This window comes from Polypterus senegalus, chromosome 6, assembly GCF_016835505.1.
Source record: "Polypterus senegalus isolate Bchr_013 chromosome 6, ASM1683550v1, whole genome shotgun sequence".
Lineage (NCBI taxonomy): Eukaryota > Metazoa > Chordata > Cladistia > Polypteriformes > Polypteridae > Polypterus > Polypterus senegalus.
In genome coordinates this window covers 20519786-20547553 of record NC_053159.1, presented here as the reverse complement: position 1 = coordinate 20547553, position 27768 = coordinate 20519786, and the positions used below count along the sequence as shown (strand labels likewise).

At 40.7% G+C, this 27768-nt stretch overlaps 1 protein-coding gene across 5 annotated transcripts; it reads left to right on the top strand.

Moving 5' to 3' along the window:
* The first annotated feature begins 3129 nt into the window (after positions 1–3129).
* On the top strand, positions 3130–27300 carry LOC120530848 (glycine N-acyltransferase-like protein 3). 5 transcript variants are annotated; one of them, XR_005634022.1, is made up of 7 exons: positions 3130–3165; positions 3989–4181; positions 15016–15123; positions 18220–18346; positions 18795–18921; positions 23840–27167; positions 27257–27299. XR_005634022.1 is itself a non-coding variant. In XM_039755524.1 (6 exons), the coding sequence occupies exons 1-6, from the start codon at positions 3706–3708 to the stop codon at positions 24252–24254; spliced, it is 1026 nt and encodes a 341-aa protein (XP_039611458.1). In that variant the 5' UTR covers positions 3406–3705; the 3' UTR covers positions 24255–27172. The 5 variants fall into 5 exon arrangements, 1 of the variants encoding a protein (XP_039611458.1); XR_005634021.1 differs by having other exon boundaries at positions 3155–3190; XR_005634019.1 differs by lacking the exon at positions 3130–3165 and adding an exon at positions 3406–3761.
* The last annotated feature ends 468 nt before the right edge of the window (positions 27301–27768 follow it).

Genomic DNA, 27768 nt, shown 5'->3' with positions numbered 1-27768 from the left:
CCTGTATATGTAATCAATTATTCAATCAACACGTCATAACTGGTGATTAGAGACCCCTGAGCAAGTGCAGGCTGAGTCCAACGGTGGGTTCCAATATGTGAACGATAATGTTAATAATTATGCAATGTTGAGAACTAGGTTTCTTTAAAAACTGCCATTTTTTTTCTTTGAAAGCAGAGGTGGGTGACTGATCATCAGAATTTGGCTTCTGAGGGAAGTCAGTTAAGAAATATTGTGGTTACAGAGGTACACTGAGTATCTATGCTTCATTGGTAGACTACTGTATTCCTGATTTTGATGTCCAATTGCATTTCCGCAATTAGATGGAGGAGGATTGCATTTTGTAAAACTATTTCATTGTGTGTTATATCTTTACCATTACCATAGCAAAGGAGTGAGTATCAGTTTTATATGGCATTGATCATACTGTATAATGTTTGTGACAGATAGGGGGCGCTATCGCTCCCTTGAACCCCTGTCCAAGACTCCAGACACCAGGAAAAAGTCCAAATGTTGACTTTATTTAAATGCCACAGTGCACAAAGCACCCTCTCCTCCACTATACTCATATAACAAATCACTAGTCACAAATACAATCCTCCACTCCCAGACGCGTTGCCACTCTGCCTCCCAACTCAGCTCGCCATCTGGGAGCTCCCACAGTCCTTTTATCCTCCCTGACCCGGAAGTGTTCCCAAGCCGCAGTCCATGTGATTCGTTCACTTCCGGGTCAGGTACAAGTCCTTTTCTTCACCCCGGAAGCACGTTACTTCTGTCGTCGCTCCTCCTATGACGCACTTCCGGGTTATAGGGCACAAATGATTCTTCGGTCCTCCCTGCAGCTCCCTCTTACGGCCCCTGTGGTATCCAGCAGGGTCGTGTATAAAAACTACATAGTCCATGATTCCCTGCTGGTCTTCGGGGCACCTCCATACTTCAGGGAGGGCTCCATCTGGTGGCCTGGGGGTATTGGCTGGGATGGCAAGCCGGCCATGTACCACATGTTATTACAGAAAAGGTGGAGAGAAGCCTCTTAGAATATTTTGCATTGGATCTTAAACTGCTACATACAGTATACCACTGGACAGTGGACAGCAGCAAACACTCAGTTGTCACATGTGATATAAAAATATATTAATAACTGTCTCAGTGTTTTCATCTGTGCATCCTTTATTGTACCCCTTTAATCCAACTGAAGGTTATAAAGGTCAGAGCTTATCCCAGCAACATCTGGCGCAAGGCACAAGCCAAACCCGGACAGAACATCACAGCATCACAGGGCGCATTGACAGACACAACCATACTGAGTCATCGTTGGTTAATTTAGACTGTCCAGATAATCTGACCCAACACATGTCTTTATGGAGAACAACCAAATCACTCATAGAAACAGCTCCATTGGCACAAATCAACACAGACAGTGCCTAAGCTGGGATTCACACTTTGCAGTCTCAATCGAAGGGGGGCCTTTAGCTGTACAGCCCCCAGACTTTGGAATGACCTCCCTAAATGAATTAGATCAGTTGACTCAATTTATTCCTTTACAAAACAACTTAAAACTTGTCTGTTCAGGAAGGCTTTTAACTTAACCTAAAACTAGAGCCCCTTCTTTCAGTTTACCTCTCTGTCCAGATGTTCAGTGGGTGTTATATCACAAATGATGTCATTTGTGCAGGCTTTTCTTTTAGTATTGAAATTAGTATTTTACTCTGGTTTATTGCCGTATATTCTATTTAATGCTTTGTATCTCCTGTATTTATCTGTTTAGTGTTCTATGCAGAAATATTTCTTCTCAATGTTACATATACCCTGCTGTTTAAATAAGCACCTTGAGCTTGGGAAAGGCACTATATAAATAAAATGTATTACTGTTATTATTATTATTGTCCCATTCATTGTACAGAGTACCATCTGCTGTGTGAAACTGCTAAGTGCAGGGCCTACCCATGAATACCAATACTATCTTGGCTAATAGGGAGGAATTAGCCTATTTTCTTTTTACTTTAAAGCTGTTGAGAACAGAATTTCATTTAAATTCACACATTCACTCATATGTCTGTCATTACATGCACATTTATAAATAATTATTCATTCATTTATTCATTTTCAAAAATGTAGGGTCATGTGCAAAGCTATAGCCAATCCCAGAATGGGGAATCAATCTATCACAGGGTATATACTGTACACAGATATTCCTGCTCATACAGGAATAAATTATGTGTTCTAGTTAAACCAACTTTCATAACTTTGAAATGTGGGAGGAAAATGAGAGTACTTAGAGAAAAACCCCTACAGACACAGAGAGAACAGGCAAACCCCTCTCAGTGACTGGGCCTCTATTCAAGCCTTACATCTGCTGGAGCTGGGAGACAGCAGGGCTCCTTGGGTCTCCACTCTTGGGCCAGTTCATCCCAATTGCCACCTTTTTTCTGCTAGAGCCTCCTGTCTTAGCCTAGACTCTGCCACTTTCAGTGCCTTGTTATCCCTTTATTTTCTGCCAGCCCATACTTGTATACCTGCTGAAGCTGTGGTATAGCGGGTCCACGGCTTCTGAAAAAACCGTGTCGTTCTCCGTGGGCGCGATTGCACAACCGCGGGGAGTTAATGGGGTGATTGGAGCGAATCGCACCTGCACGTGAGGGTGCGGTCACTCTTGTTTGCCTCATTGGCTTCCTGCGGTGTGTAATTAAGACGCTGTGCCCACGGAGGCAGAGAGAGAGGGATAAATCAGGAATCGTGGAAAAAAAAGAGATAAATCGGGGAAAGAAATGGAAGGAGGGTGAACGATGTGAGAAGGAGGTTAAAGTACGGCAATGGCAGTCTAGGCTGGATGATCTGGCCACCTTGAGAGAGAGAGAGAGAGAGAGAGAGAGAGAGAGAGAGAGAGAGAGAGAGAGAGAGACAGAATCAGAATGAGCGGGGGCCTCGCGAAGGAGCATTAGATGGAGGCGCTCTAGGGGGCTAGTTCGCCCCACTGACAACTAGCGAGTGGGGTGAGCAGAAGAGGTGTCATCCCGCGGGATCTGAGGAGCGACTACGGGTGGGCGAAAGATCACGGGAGGAGAGCCAGCCTCGTCGGTCTGGCAGTGACGTCCGTTTGGAGGCCAAGATGGAGGTTGACAGAAGGAGCTCGTGACTGTTGGGTCTCCGCGGCTGCAAGTAATGGTGAGCCGGGGAGAGAGTTATGCAGGTGGGCCAGAGAACAAGAAGGGTGTGAGAGACTGCGTTTTTAACTTCTACATTTTTACCTCAGATTTTAAAGGATTTATTTATTGTTGATGGTTTTAACCCCACTGGACACTTGATTTTTATGGATTTATTTATTGAACTTTGACTCTGCACTTTTGCACTTTTTGTTTTTGAATAAAGCACTTTATGGAATATCCCCTAACCTTGAGAGATTTGTCCCTATGTGTCAACTCATCTCGGTGACATTATTGACGGTGTTGGGTTCAAGGGCTCCTGAACAACAATAGGGGGATGGAGTCGAACTCGCATCGTCACAGAAGCCACGTGTGAACCTTTTGAGCATCTGTATTGAAGAGCTCCTCTTGTAAAATATGTGACACCACAACTTACTCCACATTCCCACTGAAGGGAAGATTCAGGATTTTTCTGTTCCTGTAAAACGCTGGGTTGCCGAGGCTTAGATGAAGGCTGAGCCACATATGGAGGAAGCTAACCCAGGACTGGATCCAGCAGCCTATGTCCGTAAACTGGAACAAAAAACTTGAGAAAACAGGTGGAAATAAGGTGACCAGGTATGAGCTGGTATGGGTATTTAAGTGAATGTGCCTTGCTATATTCCTAGTTGGCTGCTGCCCTATCCTCAGAACTGTCAAGATAGGCTATGGCTTCCCACAAAAATAAACTGACATATATTGGTCCTGAAATAGTATGAGTTGACACTCCTACTGCATTTTACAGGCTGATAAATGGCTTCTGAGATGGGTATTCTTACTGAGCATAACATCTCCTTATATTCCAGGAGAGTTACTGAGCCACCTTCAACTGACCTGTCTTTCATCAGACACATTCTGGAACTACACCTTCTTTCACCAGTGCCGCATCAGAGTGATTTCAGTGTCTTCTTACGCTTCACCATGATTCTGCTGGAGTCAATGAAAAAGCTATCAGTCTTAGCTCATCTTCTTCAAAGAGATCTGCCACACTCGATAACTGTAAGATGTATTCTTTTCTTTCTAATATGATTTCACTCTTTTTTACTTTCTTGTATACAACGTATAGAGAAAGTATTGTAATCGTTCAAAAATTCCACCTCGAGATTTTGTTGAATCTCGGCTCTTAAGACTTCCCTGAGTACGAAAATTCAATTTTTGGAATTATATCTGTGTCTGTGTGTCTGTCTGTGTGGGTGTTATGTAAACACGATAACTTGAGTACGCTTTCACTTAGGTCAACCAAATTTTGCCTAGAAGTCTCAGGTATAATATGTAGCTCAAAAGATGATAGAAATCCATTTCCGCTAACCGGAAGTAGTACTTTTTTATTCATGCAGCTTCAGAGTCCGATTTATTTAACTTTACTTTTATGAAAATTGTTAAATATATATATTTGACTTAATTTGTTGTTATAAAACTATGATTATATAAAAATATAATCATTGTCTGGTGATTTACTCCCTAAATATCCATCCCCATATCTGAGTATACACGAAAGTCTAGAGGAGACCACTCCCAATTTTTTCTTAGTGATGTTTTTCCTCAGACTACCCAAAATGTGTACAAGTAGTATGTGTGGAAAATTTTGAATCCAATAAGTGATTAACTTGAGCTTAAATTTTTCCACTTCCCACTAAGTAGTGGACTCATTTACGGGGTGGTAGCTCTGAGGCTAGGGATCTGCACTGGCAAGCGGAAGGTTGCCGGTTTGAATGCCAAAAGGGACTCTGATCTGTTGGGCCCTTAACCCGCAATTGCTGAGCACTTTGAGTAGTGAGAAAAGCACTGTACAAATGCAAAGAATTATTATTTTTATTACAGCACCCCTAATTTGCTGCACAGAGAAAGGATCACACATGTGATTTTTGTCAACTAAGGTAAGCCAAAATGAAGTTGGTCAGTGGTCTGGATTTGCACACCCTGAACCACAGGCAATGCAAGATTAAAACAAGTCCTTGAGATATCTAGTTCAAAGGGGATGACCATAGTACAGTGTGGACACCAGGGGGCACTCAAGGTTCCCAAACACTCAACACAAACAGGCTCAGACATAAGTGTGAAAGCACAAGAGTTTTTATTTGAGGGAAACTCTTCTCTGTAAGCGTTTCTCACACCGCAAATGTACTGCAATACACAGCACTCAGTAATGCCTGTTCTTCTGTTTTTCTCTGTCATTGGTCACCACTTCCTCCACTCCTCCTCGTAAGCTTCATTCACCTTCCTACCGACTCTGGCTTCTGAAATTGAGGCAGGCAGCTCCTTTTATCTACCACCTGCAAGTACTTCCAGTGTGCCATACACGTGGTCCAAAAGCACTTCCGGGTCAGGTGAAAGTCTCATGAAGTAAGGCTCCCCAGTCCCAGCAGCACCCCAAAGAGCTCAACAAGCCTGAGCCGGCAAACTCCAAGTCCCATGATGCCCTGCGGGAATGTGTGGTGCTGCTGCAACCCAGCAGGGCTGCCATCTAATGTTCCGGGGGAGACAGTGTCATGTGCATGCTGTCCCACCATCCTTCCATCCTGAGGGTGTCCTGGCCAACCCTCACAACAGGTTATTAACATCACTATGTCCTCAGATGTCCTGGACTCTTACGTTATTGCATGCAGTACATAAGTTTCAAGAAACTAAGACCCCTGGGCATGAGCATTCCATATAATTAAATTTTGATTGGGTTTAACAGATATTAAATAATTTATTAATACTCCTGGTAAAGATTGTCCAGGGACATGTGAGGTTCTAAATCAAAGCAATTTAATTGGATTTAACAAACCTAAATAAAATCATTAATCTCTTTGGTAACTTTAACACTTAATAGATATGGATTACCTATTGTTTTATGCACCTGTTATGAAGGGTATAAAAATAAGAGACAAACTTGACCTTAGTTAGAGTCAGTGACAAACAGTCACCAGTTACTTGGATGGAGGGAGACAACTTGCCGGCACCATCCACACAAACAGCAGTAGCCACACGATGAGTTATGTGCTTCGTTATAATGTGTCAGCTCAGCGTTTCTCAACTTTTAAGTATTTGTGACCCGAGTTTTTATAACAGTTTTAATCACGCCCCCCTAACTTTTTTTTGAAAGGAGCCCACTAATACCAATTTGTTATTTATTAATTAATGATATATCATAGACGCATATTTTATTAGACCTACTTAACTTTTATCGACATTTATCTAACTCTGTATTTATTTTTCTAGTATCAGAATGTAGTTTAAGTTAATTTTTTTTTTGGTTTCAATAGATGTATTTTTCATATTTTTGATTCTTGTTTTCTTTTTTCACATCTTCGCGCCCCCCAAGGGGGGCCTGCCCCACAGTTTGAGAACCACTGTGTTAGCTCCTTCTTTCTGATTGGGGACATTAAGGAGAACTCAAAGAGGGACAGGGACAGGGAGCTTGGTGTGAAATAAGCTGCCTATTTTCAGCCCTCCATATTTTCCTCCATTCCTGTATGTATTTTTGGTGCACATATGGTGTAGGAGTTTTAGTCCGAGTTCCACTAGGACATAACCTGGAGATTAAGTCATCTAAGTGTGTGCTTGTAGTTTCTGGACAGGTTCCCAGGAGTGGAGCCATTTTTCTTCATTTAAGGAGTTTGAGACATTAAAAACTGGGAGCTTCTATTACCTGTGCCTTCTTTGCCTTCATGAACGGTGATCAAAAAAAACAAAACTGTTCTGAGCTAAAACAGAAAACATGTCTCAATCAGCCTTTGCAGTGGTGCAAGCTGGTTTCCCCTCCCTCTTCTAGAGTACCTCAGAATTGAGCTAGCGTCACATTGCACAACTTTTAGTTAGAGGGATTGTCAAACTTGATGATTGCTGTCGCTGACTTAATGACTTAACCTAAAACTAGAGCCCCTTCTTTCCTGTATAAATCGTTGGTTGTTAACGATACAAAATGTCAGTTAAATATATCATATAGGAGGCACACACAGTGATATTTAAGAAATAAAATGAAGTTTATTGGATTTACAGAAAGTGTGCAATAATTGTTCAAACAAAATCAGGCAGGTGCATAAATTTGGGCAAGTTGTAAGTTTCCCTCCTCCTTTAATTGTCTCTGAAGAGTAGCAACCTGGGGGTCACAAAACAACTCTCAAATGACCTGAAGACAAAGATTGTTCACCATCATAGTTTAGGGGAAGGATACAGAAAGCTGTCCCAGAGATTTAAGCTGTCTGTTTCCACAGTTAGGAACATATTGAGGAAATGGAAGACCACAGGCTCAGTTCAAGTTAAGGCTCAAAGTGGCAGACCAAGAAAGATTTCAGATAGACAGAAGCGACGAATGGTGAGAACAGTCAGAGTCAACCCACAGACCAGCACCAAAGATCTACAACATCATCTTGCAGCAGATGGAGTCACTGTGCATCGTTCAACCATTCGGCGCACTTTACACAAGGCGATGCTGTATGCGAGAGTGATGCAGAGGAAGCACAAACAGAGCCGCTTGAGGTCTGCTCAAGCACATTTGGACAAGCCAGCTTCATTTTGGAATAAGGTGCTGTGGACTGATGAAACTAAAATTGAGTTATTTGGGCATAACAAGGGGCATTATGCATGGAGGAAAAAGAACACAGCTTTCCAAGAAAAACACCTGCTACCTACAGTAAAATATGGTGGTGGTTCCATCATGCTGTGGGGCTGTGTGGCCAGTGCAGGGACTGGGAATCTTGTCAAAGTTGAGGGACGCATGGATTCCACTCAGTATCAGCAGATTCTGGAGACCAATGTCCAGGAATGAGTGACAAAGCTGAAGCTCCGCCGGGGCTGGATCTTTCGACAAGACAACGACCCGAAACACTGCTCAAAATCCACTAAGGCATTCATGCAGAGGAACAAGTACAACGTTCTGGAATGGCCATCTCAGTCCCCAGACCTGAATAGAATTGAAAATCTGTGGTGTGAGGTAAAGAGAGCTGTCCATGCTCGGAAGCCATCAAACCTGAATGAACTAGAGATGTTTTGTAAAGAGGAATGGTCCAAAATACCTTCAACCACAATCCAGACTCTCATGGGAACCTACAGGAAGCATTTAGAGGCTGTCATTTCTGCAAAAGGCGGATCTACTAAATATTGATTTCATTTCTTTTTTGTGGTGCCCAAATTTATGCACCTGCCTGATTTTGTTTGAACAATTATTGTACACTTTCTGTAAATCCAAAACACTTCATTTCACTTCTCAAATATCACTGTGTGTGTCTCCTATATGATATATTTAACTGACATTTTTTATCGTAACAACCAACGATTTATACAGGAAAATAATGACTATTAACAAGGTTGCCCAAACTTTTGCATCCCACTGTATAAATGGTGTGTACACACAAAAATGTTGTATACACCCGTTTCCATGCTCACATCAAGATTTATAAAATCTAAACTTGGCATAAAGCTATACACATTTTCATGGCAGCCTCAGACCACGCGTCCACACGTTTCTGCTTCGTTGTGTAAACGGGCAGCTCCTAGCATCAAAGCAGTGATATTGTTTCTGACAAGTTTCCCTTTCTGTTTCATATTCACATCCCTGACGTGGGCTTTATTAAATACACTGAAATTAATTGCATATTGTTTACAAATTGAATCTGCACAGAATGGCCAAACTATACCAACTACCATGGTTGCTTTAGCATTGTTAGAAGACATCGCAAATGGAAGAATTAGAAGAAAGCGCATATTTAGAGATTATATTGATTTCCTGTCCCATGATGATGGCTGCCTTCCAAGTCGATTTAGATTTCCAAGAGCTATCCTCTTATAGCTGTGTGCTGTTAAAATACTAGGATGTACACTTGATGCCATTTTTATGATGAAAGGTATTAAAGTATGTATATTACATTTTACAGATAAATTGTTAACTTCATTTAAATAATGTTTACTCTTAATAATTAAACATGTGGGGCATGGTGGCATGGCAGAAGTGCTGCTGGTCCTGGGTGTACCCTGCCTAGAGTTTGTATGTTTTCCCGGTGGGTTTCCTCAGTATGCTGCACTTTCCTTTCAAAGGGCATGTACGTTAGAGGATTTGGTGAGCTACAGCTAAATTTATGCTACTAGTGTATGTGTGCTCTTGTATTCACCTTGCGATTAGTTGGCGCTCTCTCATGCTATTGCTCCTGTGTCACGCATGATGCTTGCTGGTACTGGCATGACCATGGATGGATGGATGGCTGGAATAATTAAATATTTATAATGAAGAATTTTCAGTGTTCCTTAAAAGTTTTGAAGACAACCCTTAAGGCCTTAAGTGCTACTGCTGTGCCACTATGCCATCACATGTTTAATACATGCTTTAAATCATCTCATAATGAAAATTATATCAAGTATTCATCTAGAATTCTAAAATGTTCAGAAAACTGTAATGTCATGCATGTAATGTATTCTGTGTGGCTATCGCTGCCTACAAGCTTCTGTCGACCCAACAGAAAACTTGTTTAGGAAGCACATAGAGATTAACGACTGGGTCGGGGAATATTTAGAATATGAAGTATTTAACGTGCTACTTTATTTACGATTGGAGTTTGAGAAACTAGTGAATTAAACATCAATTTTAAGATGAAATTTACGACATTCTATCTTAATGACAAAATAAACGATGAGATTATAGTCGGAATTTCGAGAATACAATCGACATTTCGACTTTAATGCCAACATAGACCTTTTTATTCTTCACTGTGTCCCTATTTTTTTTCTTCTCTGTGGCCTTAATACGATTCTGTATGACACTCCGACGAAGGGCTGCAACTCACCTTTTCACATCGACTTTGATATCTGACCACTTCTTTTTGATTTATGGTATTGTGCAACTTTCTGAACTTTTGGGTGCCTTCGCCATGCTGTGCCACTCCATCAGTTTTCCTTTGTTACCTCTACCACAACTTAAGCCACCAAATAGTACGTTTTTCTTTGCCTCCACTTCACTGAGCAGGACCTCCTTTTCGCATTTGCTGAAATTCTTTGTTTTTACACATGCTTTTGCCATTGTCTTTTAACAAAACACTAAACAGAAGGGGCTATTTATATTGATTTGCATATTTAAATAGGCTGTAGGCATGTGTGTTAAAATTCACTTTGATTGAGATTTATAAAGGGGAAGTGTGTGGAACTTTGCTTATGCAGTTTTATGTATCCTGATTTTTTTATGTTTATGCACATTTCTAGTTTTGTCCGTATGCCATGTTTTAGTATGAATTTTATGCAAGGCATTATACATGAGACCCCAGAAGACGAAACGTAGTCAAAACCAGAAATAAGCTGAAACAGTGAAGATAAAACCTTTTTCACCAAAACCTAATCAACATTCAGAAACCAAAGTTAGAGGGAAAACAAAGTTTGGAAATCAGAAACTTGAGAAAGAAATTTGCACTACATTTGTTTGAGTTTTCTACCCAAATCATGGATATAAATGAATCATTGCCCTGGTGTTTAAGTGTTTCTGTAGACATGGTGCTGTCTGAAGCCACTTTACTTGATAACTGGGAGCAGCGTACCAGTAACAGGAATTATAACATGGTGGCAGCCATGTACAAAACAAAATATAGTTGCGGCACCACAAACCAAATAATCACTAAGATCAAGAACATTATACTGCAATGGTAATGGCACAGAAATGTACCCAATATAAAGAAACCCATATTCTGATGTCTACTATTGGTTAGAAATTTTTTTTCTCAAAGTGAACATCTACTAACACATTTAAATCAACCACATCTGCAAAATTATTCCCAAATCTGCCTTACATCACCAGTATCAAAAGTACCATTCCTGATTCTAGCAAACTGTACAGTATACCGTCTCATCGCAGGGATGAGTTTCTCGTTACTTATATTGTTGTAATACTGTTATAGAGATTAATATTTAATATTTTGATAATTATCTGTACATTGTCATTTAAGAATTAGTAGTAACTTAAAAGCAGGGAATGAGTGGCTTTCTTTAAGTAAGCAGTAGTTATTTCCTTCCCCCAAAGCTTTAGGAATGCCATTACCTTTTGTTAAGTGCTGCCCTGGAACTGTTTGTTTATAATTTTGACCATTTACGGGCCGGAAAATTGTCCTTTACATGGAAGCCCAACGGGCGAGACCAGACCCGCCCAGGCAGCCGCCCTCCTATGGTCCGATGGGCCCTTCGGAGGACGCCGATGCCTACCTGGGCATGTTTGAGAGGACGCCACCCGGAACGAGTGGCAGCGGTCCAGTGGGCGCCCATCTTGGCGCCATACCTGAAGGGAGCGCTGCGGGCCTATTATGACCTCCCTGAGGAGGAGGCCTAATTACGACCTCCTCAAGCCCAAATACTGGCCCGCTACGGGGCCGAATGGCGGAACTGGGTCTTTGACCCTGAAAAGCCCCGCCGCGCCCAGGCGCTCGAAGTTCTGGGGCAAGATGGGCCGCTGGCTACGGCCAGAGAGCCCGACGGGCGGAAAGTGGTCGAGCGGGTGGCCTGTATGCCCTTGGACCAGCTTCCTCCAGGGGTGATTGGACTGCAGCTGGACATCATCGGAGAGGTATTGTACCCGCCGCATCCCTTGGCTGTGCAGAACCAATCCAAATGACGGTCGCTGTGTTACCTGACCCCCTTCCCAGTGATTTGGGACATTTTATAAGCCATTCCCACAGGAACAGATAAGATTTTAGGCCAGGTGTGAAAACTCCTCGCGGCCTGGCGTCCACGTGCACCTACTGGCCTAAATTATGAGAATGATCTGTTGTTTATGATGGGTCTTGACTCAGATGCCTTTCAGTACCGTGATGTTCTGTCCCATTGGTTTATGAGCATCGCACGGGAACTGGTTAATTTGTTTTCACGCGTGGGCATACCCAAGGAGGTTTTGATAAGAATGATATAAGCTGGTCACTCTGACTTTCTCTTTACCTCTTGTCATTTGGCTGTACGGCTCGATATCTGACTACCCTTGACTGTACATTGTCATTTAAGAATTAGTAGTAACTTAAAAGAAAGAGTGGCTTTCTTTAAGTAAGCAGTAGTTATTTCCTTCCCCCAAAGCTTTAGGAATGCCATTACCTTTTGTTAAGTGCTGCCCTGGAAGTGCATTTTATTGCATTGGGTTAGGGCGTATCTTGGACCAGCTTGGCAGGGGTGATTCTGTGCAGGACATTTTATAAGCCATTCCCCACAGGAACAGATAAGATTTTAGGCCAAGTGTGAAAAGGCGGTGCACCTACTGGCCTAAATTATGGCCGTTTATGATTGGTCTTGACTCAGATGCCTTTCAGTACCGTGATGCCCCATTGGTTTATGATTTTTGATAAGAATGATATAAGCTGGTCACTCTGACTTTCTCTTTACCTCTTGTCATTTGGCTGTGACGAGAAGATCAATTCCCTTAATTACCACTTTTCCATGATGAAGACAACTCTATCTTGGCACCCATATTAAGACAAGAGTGTTTCCATAGTCTACTCAAAGGCCACATGGTAACAAAGACAAAGCTACACTGAATATACCTGTAGGTCAACAGAAGATGCACTGCTGCTTAAGCTGTGGTGGTATTTTTGTCACATTCATTTTATTTTGCTTATTATTTTGGCTATATTGACCAATAATATATAACTAATTGAATGTGTAGCTCTTTCTTCTGCCTGTTCTTTCACTCTGATTGCCTGAAATTATACATGAAGAATGAAAGGGAGGAGGAAATGCTAAAGTACGGTACTTGACCACAGAGTGGTAAGTGTATGTGGCTTGAGGCATTTTGGTAAAGTATACATAATAAATAGTATAAAAGGGAAAATAGGGTAATCACGGGACCCGATATGACAAGACAAACATAGAGTCACAAACACAGTGGAAAGGGTGTATGGCCTCTGAAAATGTTCCATTTAGAAGACCAGGAGATTCACCAGCCACCTCAGGTGAGGCTCACCCCAGGTCATAATGTTCCCAACTGCCAATAACAGGCTTTGGCATGCACAGGCCCAAAAATGAAGAGCTGACCTTTAAAGTTCAAAACATCACAAGTGTCCCAGAAATGTCAAAATATCTCACAATGGAGAGAGAAACTGTGAAACTCAAAAAAAAAAACTCACACAAAGAATCTTTATAAATTAAGATATTTATTGACAAAGAAAATAAATATAACAAATGTAGAAAAAATAAAGCAAAAATAAATCCAAAATGGCAAAATAGTCCAATTCACAGTCCGACAGCAAAAGCCAAAGACAAGAGCAAAATAAATCGTATAAACCAAAAAATCAAGAACAACAATACTTACTTCAAACTCCTACACAGGCTTCATGATCCACTGCTGGCCCGGTCTTTGTGCCTCAAAGGTAGAGCCAGAATGAAGACAAGGCATCAATGACATCAGAGTGGCACCACCTCCTGGGTACATTCCAAAGTACAAGGAATGGACATCGCTTTAAAAAGACGGTATATCATTAGCAAATAATAAACAAAACTAACAGGAATGAAATCAAAACATGAAAAATAATTCAAAATGAACAAAAACAATATCTCTCTATTATGAAAAAAAATCTTGGGAGGGAGACTAGAGAGACGAGACGTGATCTTCTTGGAAGACAATTTGACGTCCCGCGAGAGACACTTTACCGTCCCGCGAGTCAAGGCAGTGAGACAACATTTAAAACAAGTTCACGGACATCTAACCTAGCAGTTGTTGGAATGCTTTTGGCAGACACACTTCATGTGCTCCCAGCTCTTAAAACAACGACAAGCAGAACATGCAGCTCGCCAGCAGCAGTAAGCCAGCAGATGATCCGACCGCTTCTCCTTAGGGTGCGTTCAGCCCTCCACCCTTCACAATGCAAGCGGCAGAGACGCGAAGTGGCAAAAGGTCAGCTGCTGTACAGGCTTTTAAATGATCGACGTGCAGCGCAACAAGCAGAAGATGCAGCCCGCCAGCAGCAGCAACAAGCCAGCAGATGATCTAACTGCTGCTCCTTAGCGTGTGTTCAGCCGCCCCCCCCCTTCACAATGCGATCAGCATTATACGTCCTGCGAGAAAAGAAAGAGATTTAACCATGCCTGGGGCCGGAAATAAAGGACAAGTATTGTTTTTACAAAAGTTTTAAAGTAAAAGTGAAAATAATGCATGTGTAAAAATTCCCATGAAAATAACAATCTCTTTAAATTTTAAAGAGCACCCTAGTTAAATTAAAAAATAAAACAAAAACAACAAATAAATACTAACATGCACGATCATGTGGGTGGTACAATGGATCTTGTGTCCCGAGTTCAAATAACATACATGGTTGTTATTTGTACATGCCTACGTGTTTCAGGTTTTCTTTTTGTCTGCATGGGGTATTCTTCTTCTAGCATTACAAAGATGTGCTCGCTAGGTTAACTGGTAATTGGTTAAATTGGCTCGGTGAGGGTCTGTGCATGAGCTGACCCTGTGATAGACTGGATAGGCTCTGCCCCCCACCACCCCCTCAGCAGTATTAATTAGGACTGAGAATGTTAAATGGCCTTGTAATGTATTTTATCTCTTGATACTGTGTATTATAGGAGTATATTTCTAAGGTGCTTTGTGATGGTTGATTCATTGAAGACACCTACTGTATATAAAACTGAAGAAATGATTACACATAATTTGTATGAGCATTCAACAGATATTAAAAGATTCACCACGTCACACACTACGCAGTGACCCCGGTGGTCACTGTATCTAAACGAGACATAGTAATTCCTGAGATGGAATTAAGGCTCACACTTCGTCCTTCCACTCTGATGATGAAAAATCTATAAAACAAGTACTTGTAGGTATGTCAAAGTGAAGCAGAAAGTAAGTATTCACTTACTCACTCAAATCCTTTCTTCTTACTGTCATTTCCAGGTTTATGGAGGTCTTCAGCACATACGAAACAATAATCCTTTCAACATGGAGGTGTGCGTTGATTCATGGCCAGATTTCAGAACAGTTGTCTTGCGGCGTCAGAGACAGGTATTTGGATTCACTTATTGAAGTGCATTCTGATTCCTTCTTCTGCACATTTTTTGAACTGTACTAAGATATGTAGATAACATCCAGGCTTGGCTTCCACCTTTTTTTTTTACAAATGAATCCAGATACAGACTGGTCAGTCACTGCAGAAATTAACAAATTATTTGATTTCAGTTTTTAATATGTAAACAAAGTCAAGTTAAGTCAAGTCAAGTTGGGGAGCATGCACTGGTACAGTTTGTTGCCGCACCCACTACACAACGAAACAACTTGGGATCCTGTTTGGCAACCCCCCAGGCAGACACATGGTCCAGTCCCACCCTCCGGAAATGACCTCCTATCTGCCACAGCCAGGCTATATGTGGGCGACCCTTTGGCCTGGTCCAGCCACTCACATCCCCAACAATGAGGATCTTATGAGCTAGATCACCCTCAGGGAAACACGCCACATGGCCTAAGTGATGCTCCCTCACAATGCAGGTAATGTGCCTCATTTGGGACTCCATGAGCAACCGCTCATTCGACACAAAGACAAACCAACAGTACCCAAGGATTTTCCGGAGAGACACAGTACCAAAGGAGTCCAGTCTTTGTCTCAGGTCACTGCATAGCATCCATGTCTCGCAACCATATAGCAAGACAGGAAGCACCAGGACACTAAAGACTTGAACCTTTGTCCTTTTGTATAGATTGGGAGCACCACACACCCCTTTCCAGCGACCTCATGACCCCCATGCTCTCCCAATCCGTCTACTGATTTCATAGGAAGAACCATGTCTCTCTCTCTCTCTCTAAACAAAACAATGACATAAATGACTTGTTTATTATTTCTTAATACTAACACAGGTATTAGTATGACCATAAAAGCACAAGACTTTTACTGTATAGTCTGTGTCTTAAAAACCTGAAACATCTTACCCAGGAAATTGCTTTTACAGTATAATTTCCAAAATCAAGTTGGCAAACCAGTCAGCCATTTGTTAGGTTAACTTGTGACTGTAAACTGGCCTGGTATGGGCATTCATCCCAAATCCCAAAGATGTTCAGGTTAGGTTACTTGGTGACTCTTAACTTCTCTCCATTTGAGCAGGAGTACAGAGATGTGCATGAATGGGTTGTGCAAAGCACTGGCTCACAGTCCTGGGTTTGTGCTGAGGGGACAGTCGGTGGCCCCATTAACCTTAACTGGATTAATCAGGATTTAGAGTGCTCTTTTTATATTTAATGACCAATTTCATGCTTAACTATCTATCTATCTAATTTATTTATCTATACTAATAAAAGGCAAAGCCCTCACTGACTCACTCACTCACTCACTCACTCGTCTCTAATTCTCCAACTTCCCATGTAGGTAGAAGGCTGAAATTTGGCAGGCTCATTCCTTACAGCTTACTTAGAAAAGTTAAGCAGGTTTCATTTCGAAATTCTACACGTAACGGTCATAAAGGTCGATAACGGTCGACAATGTCCGCCATGTTGAACTTTCTTATTTATGGCCCCATCTTCACGAAATTTGGTAGGCGGCTTCCCTGCGCTAACCGAAACCGTTGTACGTACTTATTTCGATGGTATGATGCCACTGTCGGCCGCCATATTGAACTTTCCAACGAAATTAATTTTCCAACTTCCCGTGTAGGTAGAAGGCTGAAATTTGGCAGGCTCATTCCTTACAGATTACTTACAAAAGTTAAGCAGGTTTCATTTCTAAATTCTACGAGTAACGGTCATAACGGTCGACAAAGTCCGCCATGTTGAACTGTCTTATATATGGCCCCATCTTCACGAAATTTGGTAGGCGGCTTCCCTGCGCTAACCGAAACCAATGTACATACTTATTTCGGTGGTATGATGCTACTGTCGGCCGCCATATTGAACTTTTCAACGGTCTTTGTTACTTATGGGCCCATCTTCAAGAAATTTGGTACGCGGGTTCCCAACGCTAACTCAATCCTACTTAAGTACTGTGGAAGACTGCCGGCTTCCGAGGCCGGTCCGCACCCCCAGGCCGACAGGAGGAGCTCTCCCGACAGCGGGATCATGCCCCGAGGTCCAGCAGGGCCTTATGGACTCTGTGGTGTTTATACACAGCCCTGCTGGATACCTTGGGCCACCAGGAGTCGCTGTGGGGGACTTATGGGCTCTGTTGTGCCTTATGACCGGGAGTATGTCACGTCACGTGACAGGAAGATATGGCGTGCCCGGTGTGAAATAATAGACTGATTGCCCTGACCCGGAAGGAATAAGGAACTGTGGATTGCTGGGACAGGAACACCTCCGGGTCAGGGGCTATAAAAGGACCGTGCCTCAGTCCAGACACTGAGCTGTGCTGGGTGGGAGAGGAGCAAAGTGTCTGGGCGAGGAGGAGAGGTTATTGTGTGGATAGTGTTTATTAGAGTGTGTTTATTTGTAGTGTGGAAGGTGCTTGGTGCACTGTGGGAAAAATAAAAAGGTCTTGGACTGTTACCTGGTGTCAGGAGTCGTACCTGAGGGTTCGAGGGTGCACTACTGCCCCCTACTGCCACAGTACATATATACGTCCATAGCCTGCAGCTTGGTCACCGTGTGAGGCGGCGCTGGGTCCCCCATCCCAACGCCTCCCACGTTGTTGGCTGCCTGCCTATATAAGGCCGTCTGTCGCTCCGGTCGCTACATTCCGTTCCTTGCTTCGCCACGGGATTCACGTCTCCCTGCTGATAACTACAGCCTTTTAATTTAATCCACGGCTTCTCCACTGTTTTATTGTTCATTTATTATGATTATAGTTATTGTGTAGGTATTTTAGACTTACTTTACATTGTTCAGATACCCATTTCCTTTATCATTCCAACCGTACCCCCATTAACATGTCTATCGAGGTGATCACCATCGATCAAAGAACTGTCACTTACCGAGTGATCTTTTTTTAAGACCAAAAAAGAAATTGATTGTATACTGGAAACTTTTAGGAAAAAATTGAATCAGAAATTGTGCACCTTCAATTATCACTCAGAAAGAAAATGACAGAACACTGCAAGTGGCACAAGAACAAAGTGATCATGAAAGGACTACGCAGAAGTGACCTCTTTTAACAGCTCTCTCTTGTTAATTACTTAACAGTTTATCACAGACGACAATGACGCCTTTTCCAATCCATATGCAATATTTGCTAAGGAGCCAGAGCAGCTGAAGAGAATGCTACTGGAATTCAAAGTCATTGACTGGAAGCAAAGCCTTCTGCTATACTGTAAGTATCAGACCACTTGAGACAGTCCAAGAATGAGCTAACAGCTGGAACCTAATCTTATAAAGAGTAAGAGGCTTTAATATGTCACCTGAAGTCACGTCTCCAAAAAAATGGCTCTGTGGTTAAACGGAGAAAACATCTGAGATAAAATTTTAGACATTTTGTACAGCTTTAAAAGTATTCTAGTGGAGAGAAGTTTTTAAACTTGGAGATTCATACTTCAAATTTCACTGTCTTTATGTCTGTCATAAAGAAAAGTCATCTCACCTGTTTGTGCCCTTTCCTGAAGGCATTACCCATGAGGGCAAATGAGTTTAAAGTTGTTGCCTACCACATCCTATCTCATTATACTGTGCCTATCAAAAGAGAAAAAATGTGGAGAGGAAAGCAGACCTGCAGCACTTGTTGAAATTCTAGATTTGTTATAATGTACATTATGTTTGTTAAGGCATTTCAGGTTTCACCTTTGATATTTTGAAAGAAGTGGCAGATGCAAAAGATCTGACATTGGAGAATTTCACGATGCCAAGCAAAATATTTATTCATCATAATCCAGAAATTATTGAGGATGGTTGGTAAGTACTGACAACAGTCTGCTTGACACATTGGGTATCCTGTGCAAATTTATTAATACTGCCTGCATAATTTGTCTTCTTTTACAAAAAAATAAATACTTGAAAGCTAAATTTAGACAGTACAGAGGTACTTAAGCAAAATTACTGTATATGCACACATATCAACAACAACATTTATTTATATTGTACATTTTCATACAAAAAGTAGCTCAAAGTGCTTTACATAATGAAGAATAGAAAAATAAAAGACACAGTAAGAAAATAAAATAAGTCAACATTAATTAACATATGCAGTATATGTACAAAAAAACTATTTTCAACAATGCAGTGAAACTTTCACATCTTTTCAACTCAGTCCTAAACTCCATTAAATGGTTTTTCACATTTTTCGAAACTAAAGAAACAGCTGCATTTGTAATACAGTTTGGGAATTGACCAAATAGAATCTCTGAACCAGTGCTTCTTTAAAGTTTTCTTTATGCATTGTCTAATTCGGCAAAACAGGAGTATTTATTTCTCATGCGTTTCCAGGTTTAGTAGCTTGGTATCTTTATGAATTGTTCACCTTCTTTCTGTGTCTTTTTTGGTTTTCACAAGGTGCTCTGGTCCCCCCCCCACCCCCACCATCCAGAATAAGTGTGGATTGACTGGAAATGGTCCATTGGTTTAGTAGGAGTGATTGTGCCCTCCAGTGGAGTCATACTGTGTTCATGGCCGGTCCCTGCCCTTTGCCTGCTGCTGCTGGTATAGCCGCTAGCTAACCCTATATTGCTGTGGTTTTCAAATGTTAATAGTGAACTTCCAGAGTCCTGGTTGTTTTTTTGTTTTTTTTTTTGTATTCAACACATGTTAAACATGGCCAATGATGACTGTTAGTTTTCTCAAAGAGCCCCGTTAAAGTGCATCTCATATATAAACTTGTATATAGTTTGGCTGGATTGCATTTTCTCCTGGCATTAAAATGTTTACCTGACTGCTGCCACCACTTTGCACAATCATTTGAGTTTTTTGTTGACTTCATTGTTGTAAGTGTAGACAAAATGCATTTGCATTTCTGCTCAGCTCAACATGGTTGTCACAGATGAAATCCAGAGCATAACAATGTTGGTTCTGTACTTTAGTTCTGAAAAAATTATTCAGAATGCAGCAGAATTAACCACATTCTCTAAAATGTTTTGCCTTCATATCCAAAAAAGCTTTGTGTTAGGCTAATTGTTGAATCAAAATTGGCCTGTAATGATAGAGTAGATGAGACAGGATTTGGCTCCTGGAAAATTTGAAATTAAGAGGGCTTAAAAATGGGTGGATGGATCGATACAAATAAAATGATTTACCAAAATGTGCTGCTCTATATAACAACTACACTTATCTTCTTTACCTCTTTGTCTATTGAGGGTTGCAGTCAAAGCAGGTCAACCCAGACTTCCCTGCCCTCAGCTACAGATTCCTGGGTAATTTCCCGGTGTTATCAGACTAGTTGAGAGATTTAATCCCTCTGGCATGTCCTGTGTCTGTCACAGTGTTTCTATCCAGTGGGATGTTCCCATAGCAGCTCTAGGGAGAGCCACCCAGAGGGCGTCCTTACCACATGTCCAAACCACCAGAACGGTCTCCTGTCAATCTGGCAAGCAGCAACTCTACTCTAAGTGCTCTCCGGAATTGCTGAACTTCAAACCCTATCACAGCGTGTCAGCTCAGCTCATTCTTTTGGTCATTACCCACAGCTCATGACCATAGGTAGGGACAAGTAAAATCAGAAGAACACTTTAGCGTGAAGGAGTTTATTGTAAGTATTGTTTTTTGTGTGGATTTTTCTGCTCTCTGCGGTGGGTTGGCACCCTGCCCAGGATTGGTTCCTGCCTTGTGCCCTGTGTTGGCTGGGATTGGCTGCAGCAGACCCCCGTGACCCTGTATTCGGATTCAGCGGGTTAAAAAATGGATGGATGGATGGATGGATTTTTCTGCTCTGACTTTGGTTCTTGTTTTTCTTTTAAGGCACATCCTTTTTGCTATTTGGAGCATTTTTTGTTATTTTCCACATATGTACATAAACCTCAATTTAAAATACAGTTTGGGATTGTTCTACAGGTCAGAATTTTCACCGTTTATTCTCCATTGTATATTTTGCAACATTTAGTCTTGTGACCTGTGTGGGGTATTGCAGTGCCCGAAACTCCCAGGCACTACTACACTACTACTACAGTCCTGGGTTCATATGCAAGGTGTTTATTTTGCACAATTGCTCCACAGGGCTTCAGTTTCCTTCTTTCTAGACCCACACCAAGCGATAGGTTTCTCCTTCTACACCTCCCAGGCAGTCTCATCCACCTCCTCCAGACGCAGACTACGGAGAGAACAGTGGTGCCCCCTTTTATGCGGACCCAGAAATACTTCCTGTGTTCAGGTGGAAGCATTCCCAAGTCAGGCAGAAACCCCTGAAAGTAGTGACAGTCCTCCCCAACAGCTTCCCTTGTCAGTGCCCAAGGAACCCAGCAAGGCCGACCCAGGGGACCACAACTCCCAACATGCCCTGCAGGTACATAAATGGGCATATTGGCACAAGAATGCTGTCATCCAGTGTGCATGTACTCTTGGGAGGCAGTACCTACCCCTCCACCCTCCAGCCCATCAATCCCTGTCCATCCACTACACTGGCCTCCCTGCCATGTGAGGGTGTGGGATTTTATCCCAACTGGGATATCAGTCCAGCCCTGCTGTCCATCACAGTCTTTTCAAACTTTCAAGGCCAGCTGCCCAATATGGGGCCTGCAGGTGGATTTCTGGGACAAACTGGTCTGAGATAAGCCTCTTTTGGGTTGGCCCATGAAGGTTCTGGTCTGCCTTTTGTAGAGGTTTTTGAAGACCTTACCTCATCTGCCATGTTTTGTATATCAAATCATAACAACCGGGATCCACTTCTAGAGCCAGGCTTGGGAGTGACGTTCCCCAGAGGACAGAAGGTGGTTGAGCAACCACCATAACTCATCCGGGCTCATACTTAAACAGTGATGTTCAAGTCATGTCAAATTTATTAACAGAGCACAATTAAAAACAACATAAGTTGACTAAAGTGCTGTACAGCTTCTAGAATGAATAAGTCTCTCTATTATATAAAAAAAACTTTTTAGCCTGGGATGAGACGTGACATTTTCAGAGAGATACTTTCAAGCACCGCAAGATAAGACCTTATGCCAAGAGATTTAACTACGTCCGAGGCCAGAAATAAAAGACAAAGAGTAGATGACAAAGTAGAATGTCGTAAAGAATTCAAAAATGTTGGCGCGATACACATGCAGAGCAGGTTAGAGATGATGAAAGTACAAAAAGTCTCAAAAAAAACTGATATTAAAGATCGCATTAGTGCAAACCTCTGGAAATTATTACTCGGTGAAATAACGGAACAGCGAAAAGAAATCAAACATATTGTTCGGATTTAAAGGTTAAGACGGAGACTTGTAGATCGTCTAATTCGTGTTGCCATCAGGGAAAAGTAGTGTTTCTTCCCAAAGAAGAGGCATATCTGTGAGAATTAAAAGATTTGTTGTTTGGTGAAAGTGAAATCCATATACGCGAGTGGCTGGCACATAGCGCAGCCGGGGGGTTGGTGAACGAAGCGAGCAGGGGACAAAGCCCCCTAGTACACCAAAAATAAATGCTCACATACAATTTAAAAAGCTAAGGTGAAAATATAGGCTTTCAGGCAGGATTTAAATGTGACCAAAGTTGGTGCTGACCTTTATATAAAAAGGTAGACTATTCCAAAGCTTAGGGGCAGCTACTGCAAAGACATGGAGCCCTCTAAGTATGACCAATAACTTCTGGTCAGAGGACCTCCGTGATCATGAAGGAGAGTAAGGCAGCAAGAGGTCAATAAGATAGAATGTTGCTAAACCACTCAGGGACTAAAAAACAAACAGTAAAATGTAATAAACTCAATCCTGTAGTAAACAGGAAGCCAGTGAAGAGGAGCTAAGACTGGTGTGATGGGATTCTGTTTTTGTGTGCCCGTTAGAAACTTGGCAGCAGCATTCAGGCCGAGCTGGAGACAGGTAAGGGATGACTGATTACCTCCAATGTATAATGAGTTGCAGTAGTCAGGATGAGAAGATACAAACAAATGAGTGTTTCAAAATCGTTTAGAGAAAGAAAGAACTCAACCTTAGCCAGTACTCTGAAATGAAGAGTTAATTTGAGGGCATTACCAAAAATCATTGACGTATTTACAGTAAGTTGTCAAAGGGACAAGATTCATTTCTGGAGCACAAGTAAGATCAGAAGGTCCAAAACACACAATCTCTGTTTTTTTTTTTTGTCATTTAGACTAAGAAGATTTAGGGACATCCATGTTTAAATATCTTCTAGACATTCCAATAATGGCTTAAGAGATTTTGTTTTGATCTGTTTCAGTGGAAAATATATCTGTGTATGATCAGCGTAGCAATGGAAAGAAATGTAAAAATGGATCATAAGTGCAACACGTACTGTGATAAAAGAACAGACCCCAGAATAGATCCTTGAGGGACCCCATGGGTGATAGTGGCCGAGGATGTGGGCTCACCACCTGTAAGATGATGGGTGAGGGTTGGGTTGGATGCCAATTTAGTGGCAGGCATAGGTGGGAAAGCCCTAGATTGGCTAGACCTTGACTGTGAGTACATTTATTTATTCATGAATTATTTAATCCCCCCATATACTGTACATCTAAGAGACCTTGATTATTTGGGTCAACTGGTTTGTATAATATGAGGGGACAAAGCTGAAAGTTGTTTGACTGTACATTTTTTATATTGCATCCTTTAGCTGTAAATTCATTTGCTCCATAGCATAGTCTATAATCAAGAAACTATATGACAGCAAATCACACAATAGTAAGGTAACTAAAGTAACTAACAACAAAACTTCTTGTTTCACTTTGCAGGTTTCACAAATCATCAAAGCTATCCAGTGACACTACGTTCCTTGCAGAGCTCATTAACAAAAATACAAAGTACTGTGGAAGTGAACAAAGCCTGAATTATATAAAGAAGTGTATTGAACTTTTACCATCTGCTTACATATTAGATGACGAGGGCCACTTTATGGGATGGTGTCTGACTGACGAACTGTCCACATTTAGGATGGGTTACATCCTTCCAGAATTCAGAAACAAAGGCTATATGAAGAGACTAGTCACAAATCTGGCAAAGTTGATCCATCAAAGGGGACATCCCGCCTACACCTTTGTTACAAAAAGCAACACCATATCGCAGTTGCTTTGTAAAAGTCTTGGAATGACAGAGTATCCACATACTTACTATTATCTCAAAATGACTCCAAGGAAAAGTCGACTATAAGACCTCATAATTTACAAAAATGAATTTCTTGCTGATTAAATTAAATTTGATAGGTATACATGTATGATAAAGAGTACAAGATTACATAAAGTTCAATTGTTGAACATAAAGTTTGATTGTTTTTGCACTCTAATACTACTTTAATACAATTTCTGTTCTTTCAGACAGATCTAAAACAGCCAGTTGTTATGCGATTAAAAACACGAAGGTCCAAAACTGTGAGGTAACATGTCCACCAAAGAATAGGAATTGACTTCACAACAACACCCAACATGACACTGTGATGGACAGCACATGTTCATTATCGTTCATGTGCTTCTAAAAACCAAGAACACTTATTAAAATATTAAGTCATTATTACACTTAAATGATGAACTATAGGCCACCAAGGGGTCCAGTTCTGTGTACGTCAAATTAGCAAATCATTTAAAGTGGTAAAATGAATTAAATGTGAATCATTAGTTACCTTTTCTTTAAAGTTACACTACAGTATGCGCCACAGCAAAAAGACATGAATAACCAAAACAGATTTACAATTATTATCAATTACATTTTGAGAATAGCCTACTGAGATGGGCTACTGGATCAGGATTTCAAATGTCTAGCTTAGAGGGGATGTTTTCTTTTGAGGTGGGGTGGCATATCATTTTCAATCGTTTTTTGTCCTTTTAGGTCTACAACATATATGCAATAAGTACATTCACCTCTTTATAGCTATCCCTTTTAAAATCACAAGCTCTGTTGTACCATATGGCCTTGAAAAGTCATATTGCCCATTTTTGTAATCACTAAATGAAACTGTACAATGCTGTATTTTCCAAAATTGAAGATTTTTGACCATAAAAACTCAACACTTATCTCACTTGCTCATTTAAAATATGAACAACCTTGTCTGTTGAGATAAATGTAATTTTCCTGTTGCCATATAACTCTTCAATCTAAACTGTGTTTATTTTTTGCCACTGACTCTCACTATATGACCAGCATGAATTATATTAGGGACATAAGAATAAACCATCCTATCTATTACTATCTAAAACAATATAATTAAGACACACTTTCAGAATAATTACATTCCAATTTTTGAAGCAGTTACGATAGACACACCGTTATAAGGTTATTCATTCTAATTTCGACTAAATAATTGTCAGTTGGTTTTGTACTTTGCTTTTCCTAATTAATACCTGTAACTTATGCTACCTCCACATTATTACATTTTCATTTTAAATATGCAGACATTAATCTCTGTTTTTACCCTTCATCTACACTAACCTGGGGTTTTTAACCCCCAATAATGGTGACTTTTAAAACCGCTCTGTAGGCCTGCATACTCCAGAAAACTCTGGCTCAGTGTTGCAATGTGGATGGCCAAAAATGTAGACGTTTAAAAATGCAAACTCTAATCACGCTCTGATTTCCTCATGCTTATTACATAGCCCTTCACGATAGAAAACTGTAATTCCAACATAGCAGACATGCAGGAATTGCTTTCCATGGTGTTTGTTGTTTTGCTTACCCATAAGCATCTAAACTATGCTTTGTACAGTTTGAATGCTGCATACAAGCACAAAAGACAAATAATTTACCGGTTACTACAGCTTTGCAATAAGTTTAATGGCTGGCAGCATTACCACCCCTTTAAGAGCTTTTCCTCCAAAGCGTCCATGTCCAGTGTAAGTGAACCTCTATGTCATATGCATTTTCAGCCATTTTAGTGTCTATGGAGATACTTTTGTAGTGTGGATGGAGGTTGTGTTCATTTAAAAACACAGTAGTGTCAATGTAGCCCAAAACTCAGCCCTTCTTCAGTGAAGCCTGCCACGTAATAAAACATTGAATAATTCATTGAAAAACAAGTCCGCTTAATGAATGACTGCCTGTATTATTTTACAATGATTTGCTTCCTTTAAGTGTTGTTATGCTTAATAAAGGCACTTTTAATGGTTCTGCTAGCTAAAAAGTTGCCATATGCTGTTTAGATAAAATTCATTTATTCAAAACACATCTGTATAAGACATGAATGTGTGAATAATATTTTTATTATTTTTTTCTAATTCCATGCTCAGTGGTTGTGTGTAATTTATGTGCCTTCCTTGTGCCTACATGCTTTTTTCACTGCTTTTGTCTTGTATTCTCCAAAGATGTGCACATGAGGTTTACAAATGGCTATAAATTGGCATTACACGTGTGTGTGTGTGTGTGTGTGTGTGTGTGTGCGCGCGTGTGTGTGTGTGTGTGGAGTGAGGCCTACAATAGACTGCAGCTCCATCCCAGGTGGGAGCCCCCCCACTCTGACCTTAGGTTTGTTGAGAAAGCCGTGGCTTATCTTTAATTGTATTAATTGTGTTAAATCTCAGGCCTTATTTTTAGCTGTATGGCTACATATCATAGAATATGCCAAAAATCATTCAAAATTCTATAAATGTCTTCCAGAGCTGCTTCCCTGTAATCTTATTTCTGACGCACCAATATCATGTTTTATTACAGCGCTATTGTAGGTTAAGCAGAATATTGCATTTGTAATTCACAATGTGCTGAAAACAGATTACAGTGATTTGTGACAATAATGACCCCTTAGACCTTTAATGTTCTAAAATGAAGCAACTCTGAAGCTTCTCTTTTTTCTCTATATAGATATTACAGAAATAAATAAAAATAATTGATATCTTCAACATCCTTTTTTATTATACTGCTTTAAAATTTGCAGCAAGAGCTTCTAGATGGTGATGGAATCTGTGCTTATGTAAATGAATCAGATGTTTAGAGGTTTCTTTTTAGCATAAAATTGTTAAATGATAATTTGGGTACTTTCATGTTTTACATATTTTATTTGAATTATTGTTTTCACAGTAACCATACAGAATGCTTGTAAAATTGGTTTATGGAGTATTTAATGGAATAAAAGGCTGCCAAGTAAATATCTTCTTTATTGTATTAGAACTTTTAATTGGTTATGATAGGAGCCACACTGACTTTTCATTATTTTTCCATTTTATCCTCAGCATTTGTCAAGTGGAAAGATTTACAGGGTGAATAAGTCTAGAACTATAAAGCTGCCTTGTGCAGCACACATGCCATTCAGATTCAGGATTGAAGGGCTTCAAGTGTCACATTATAAAATGCAGAATGTGCTTCATTGTTATAAAAGATTATCACTTGGTGATTCTCATCAGAAAATGATCTGAGCAATTTCATTAAACCTGCATAAAATTGACTTGATTGTTCATTCTTCCACAGCTAGTAAAAACAATTTAACAAAACATTAAACAAAAGATAAAGCTTACAAAAGTTAAAAAGATATATTTATATAATACTGTATCTACACTCACCTAAAGGATTATTAGGACCACCATACTAATACGGTGTTTGGCCCCCTTTCGCCTTCACAACTGCCTTAATTCTACGTGGCATTGATTCAACAAGGTGCTGAAAGCATTCTTTACAAATGTTGGTCCATATTGATAGGATAGCATCTTGCAGTTGATGGAGATTTGTGGGATACACATCCAGGGCA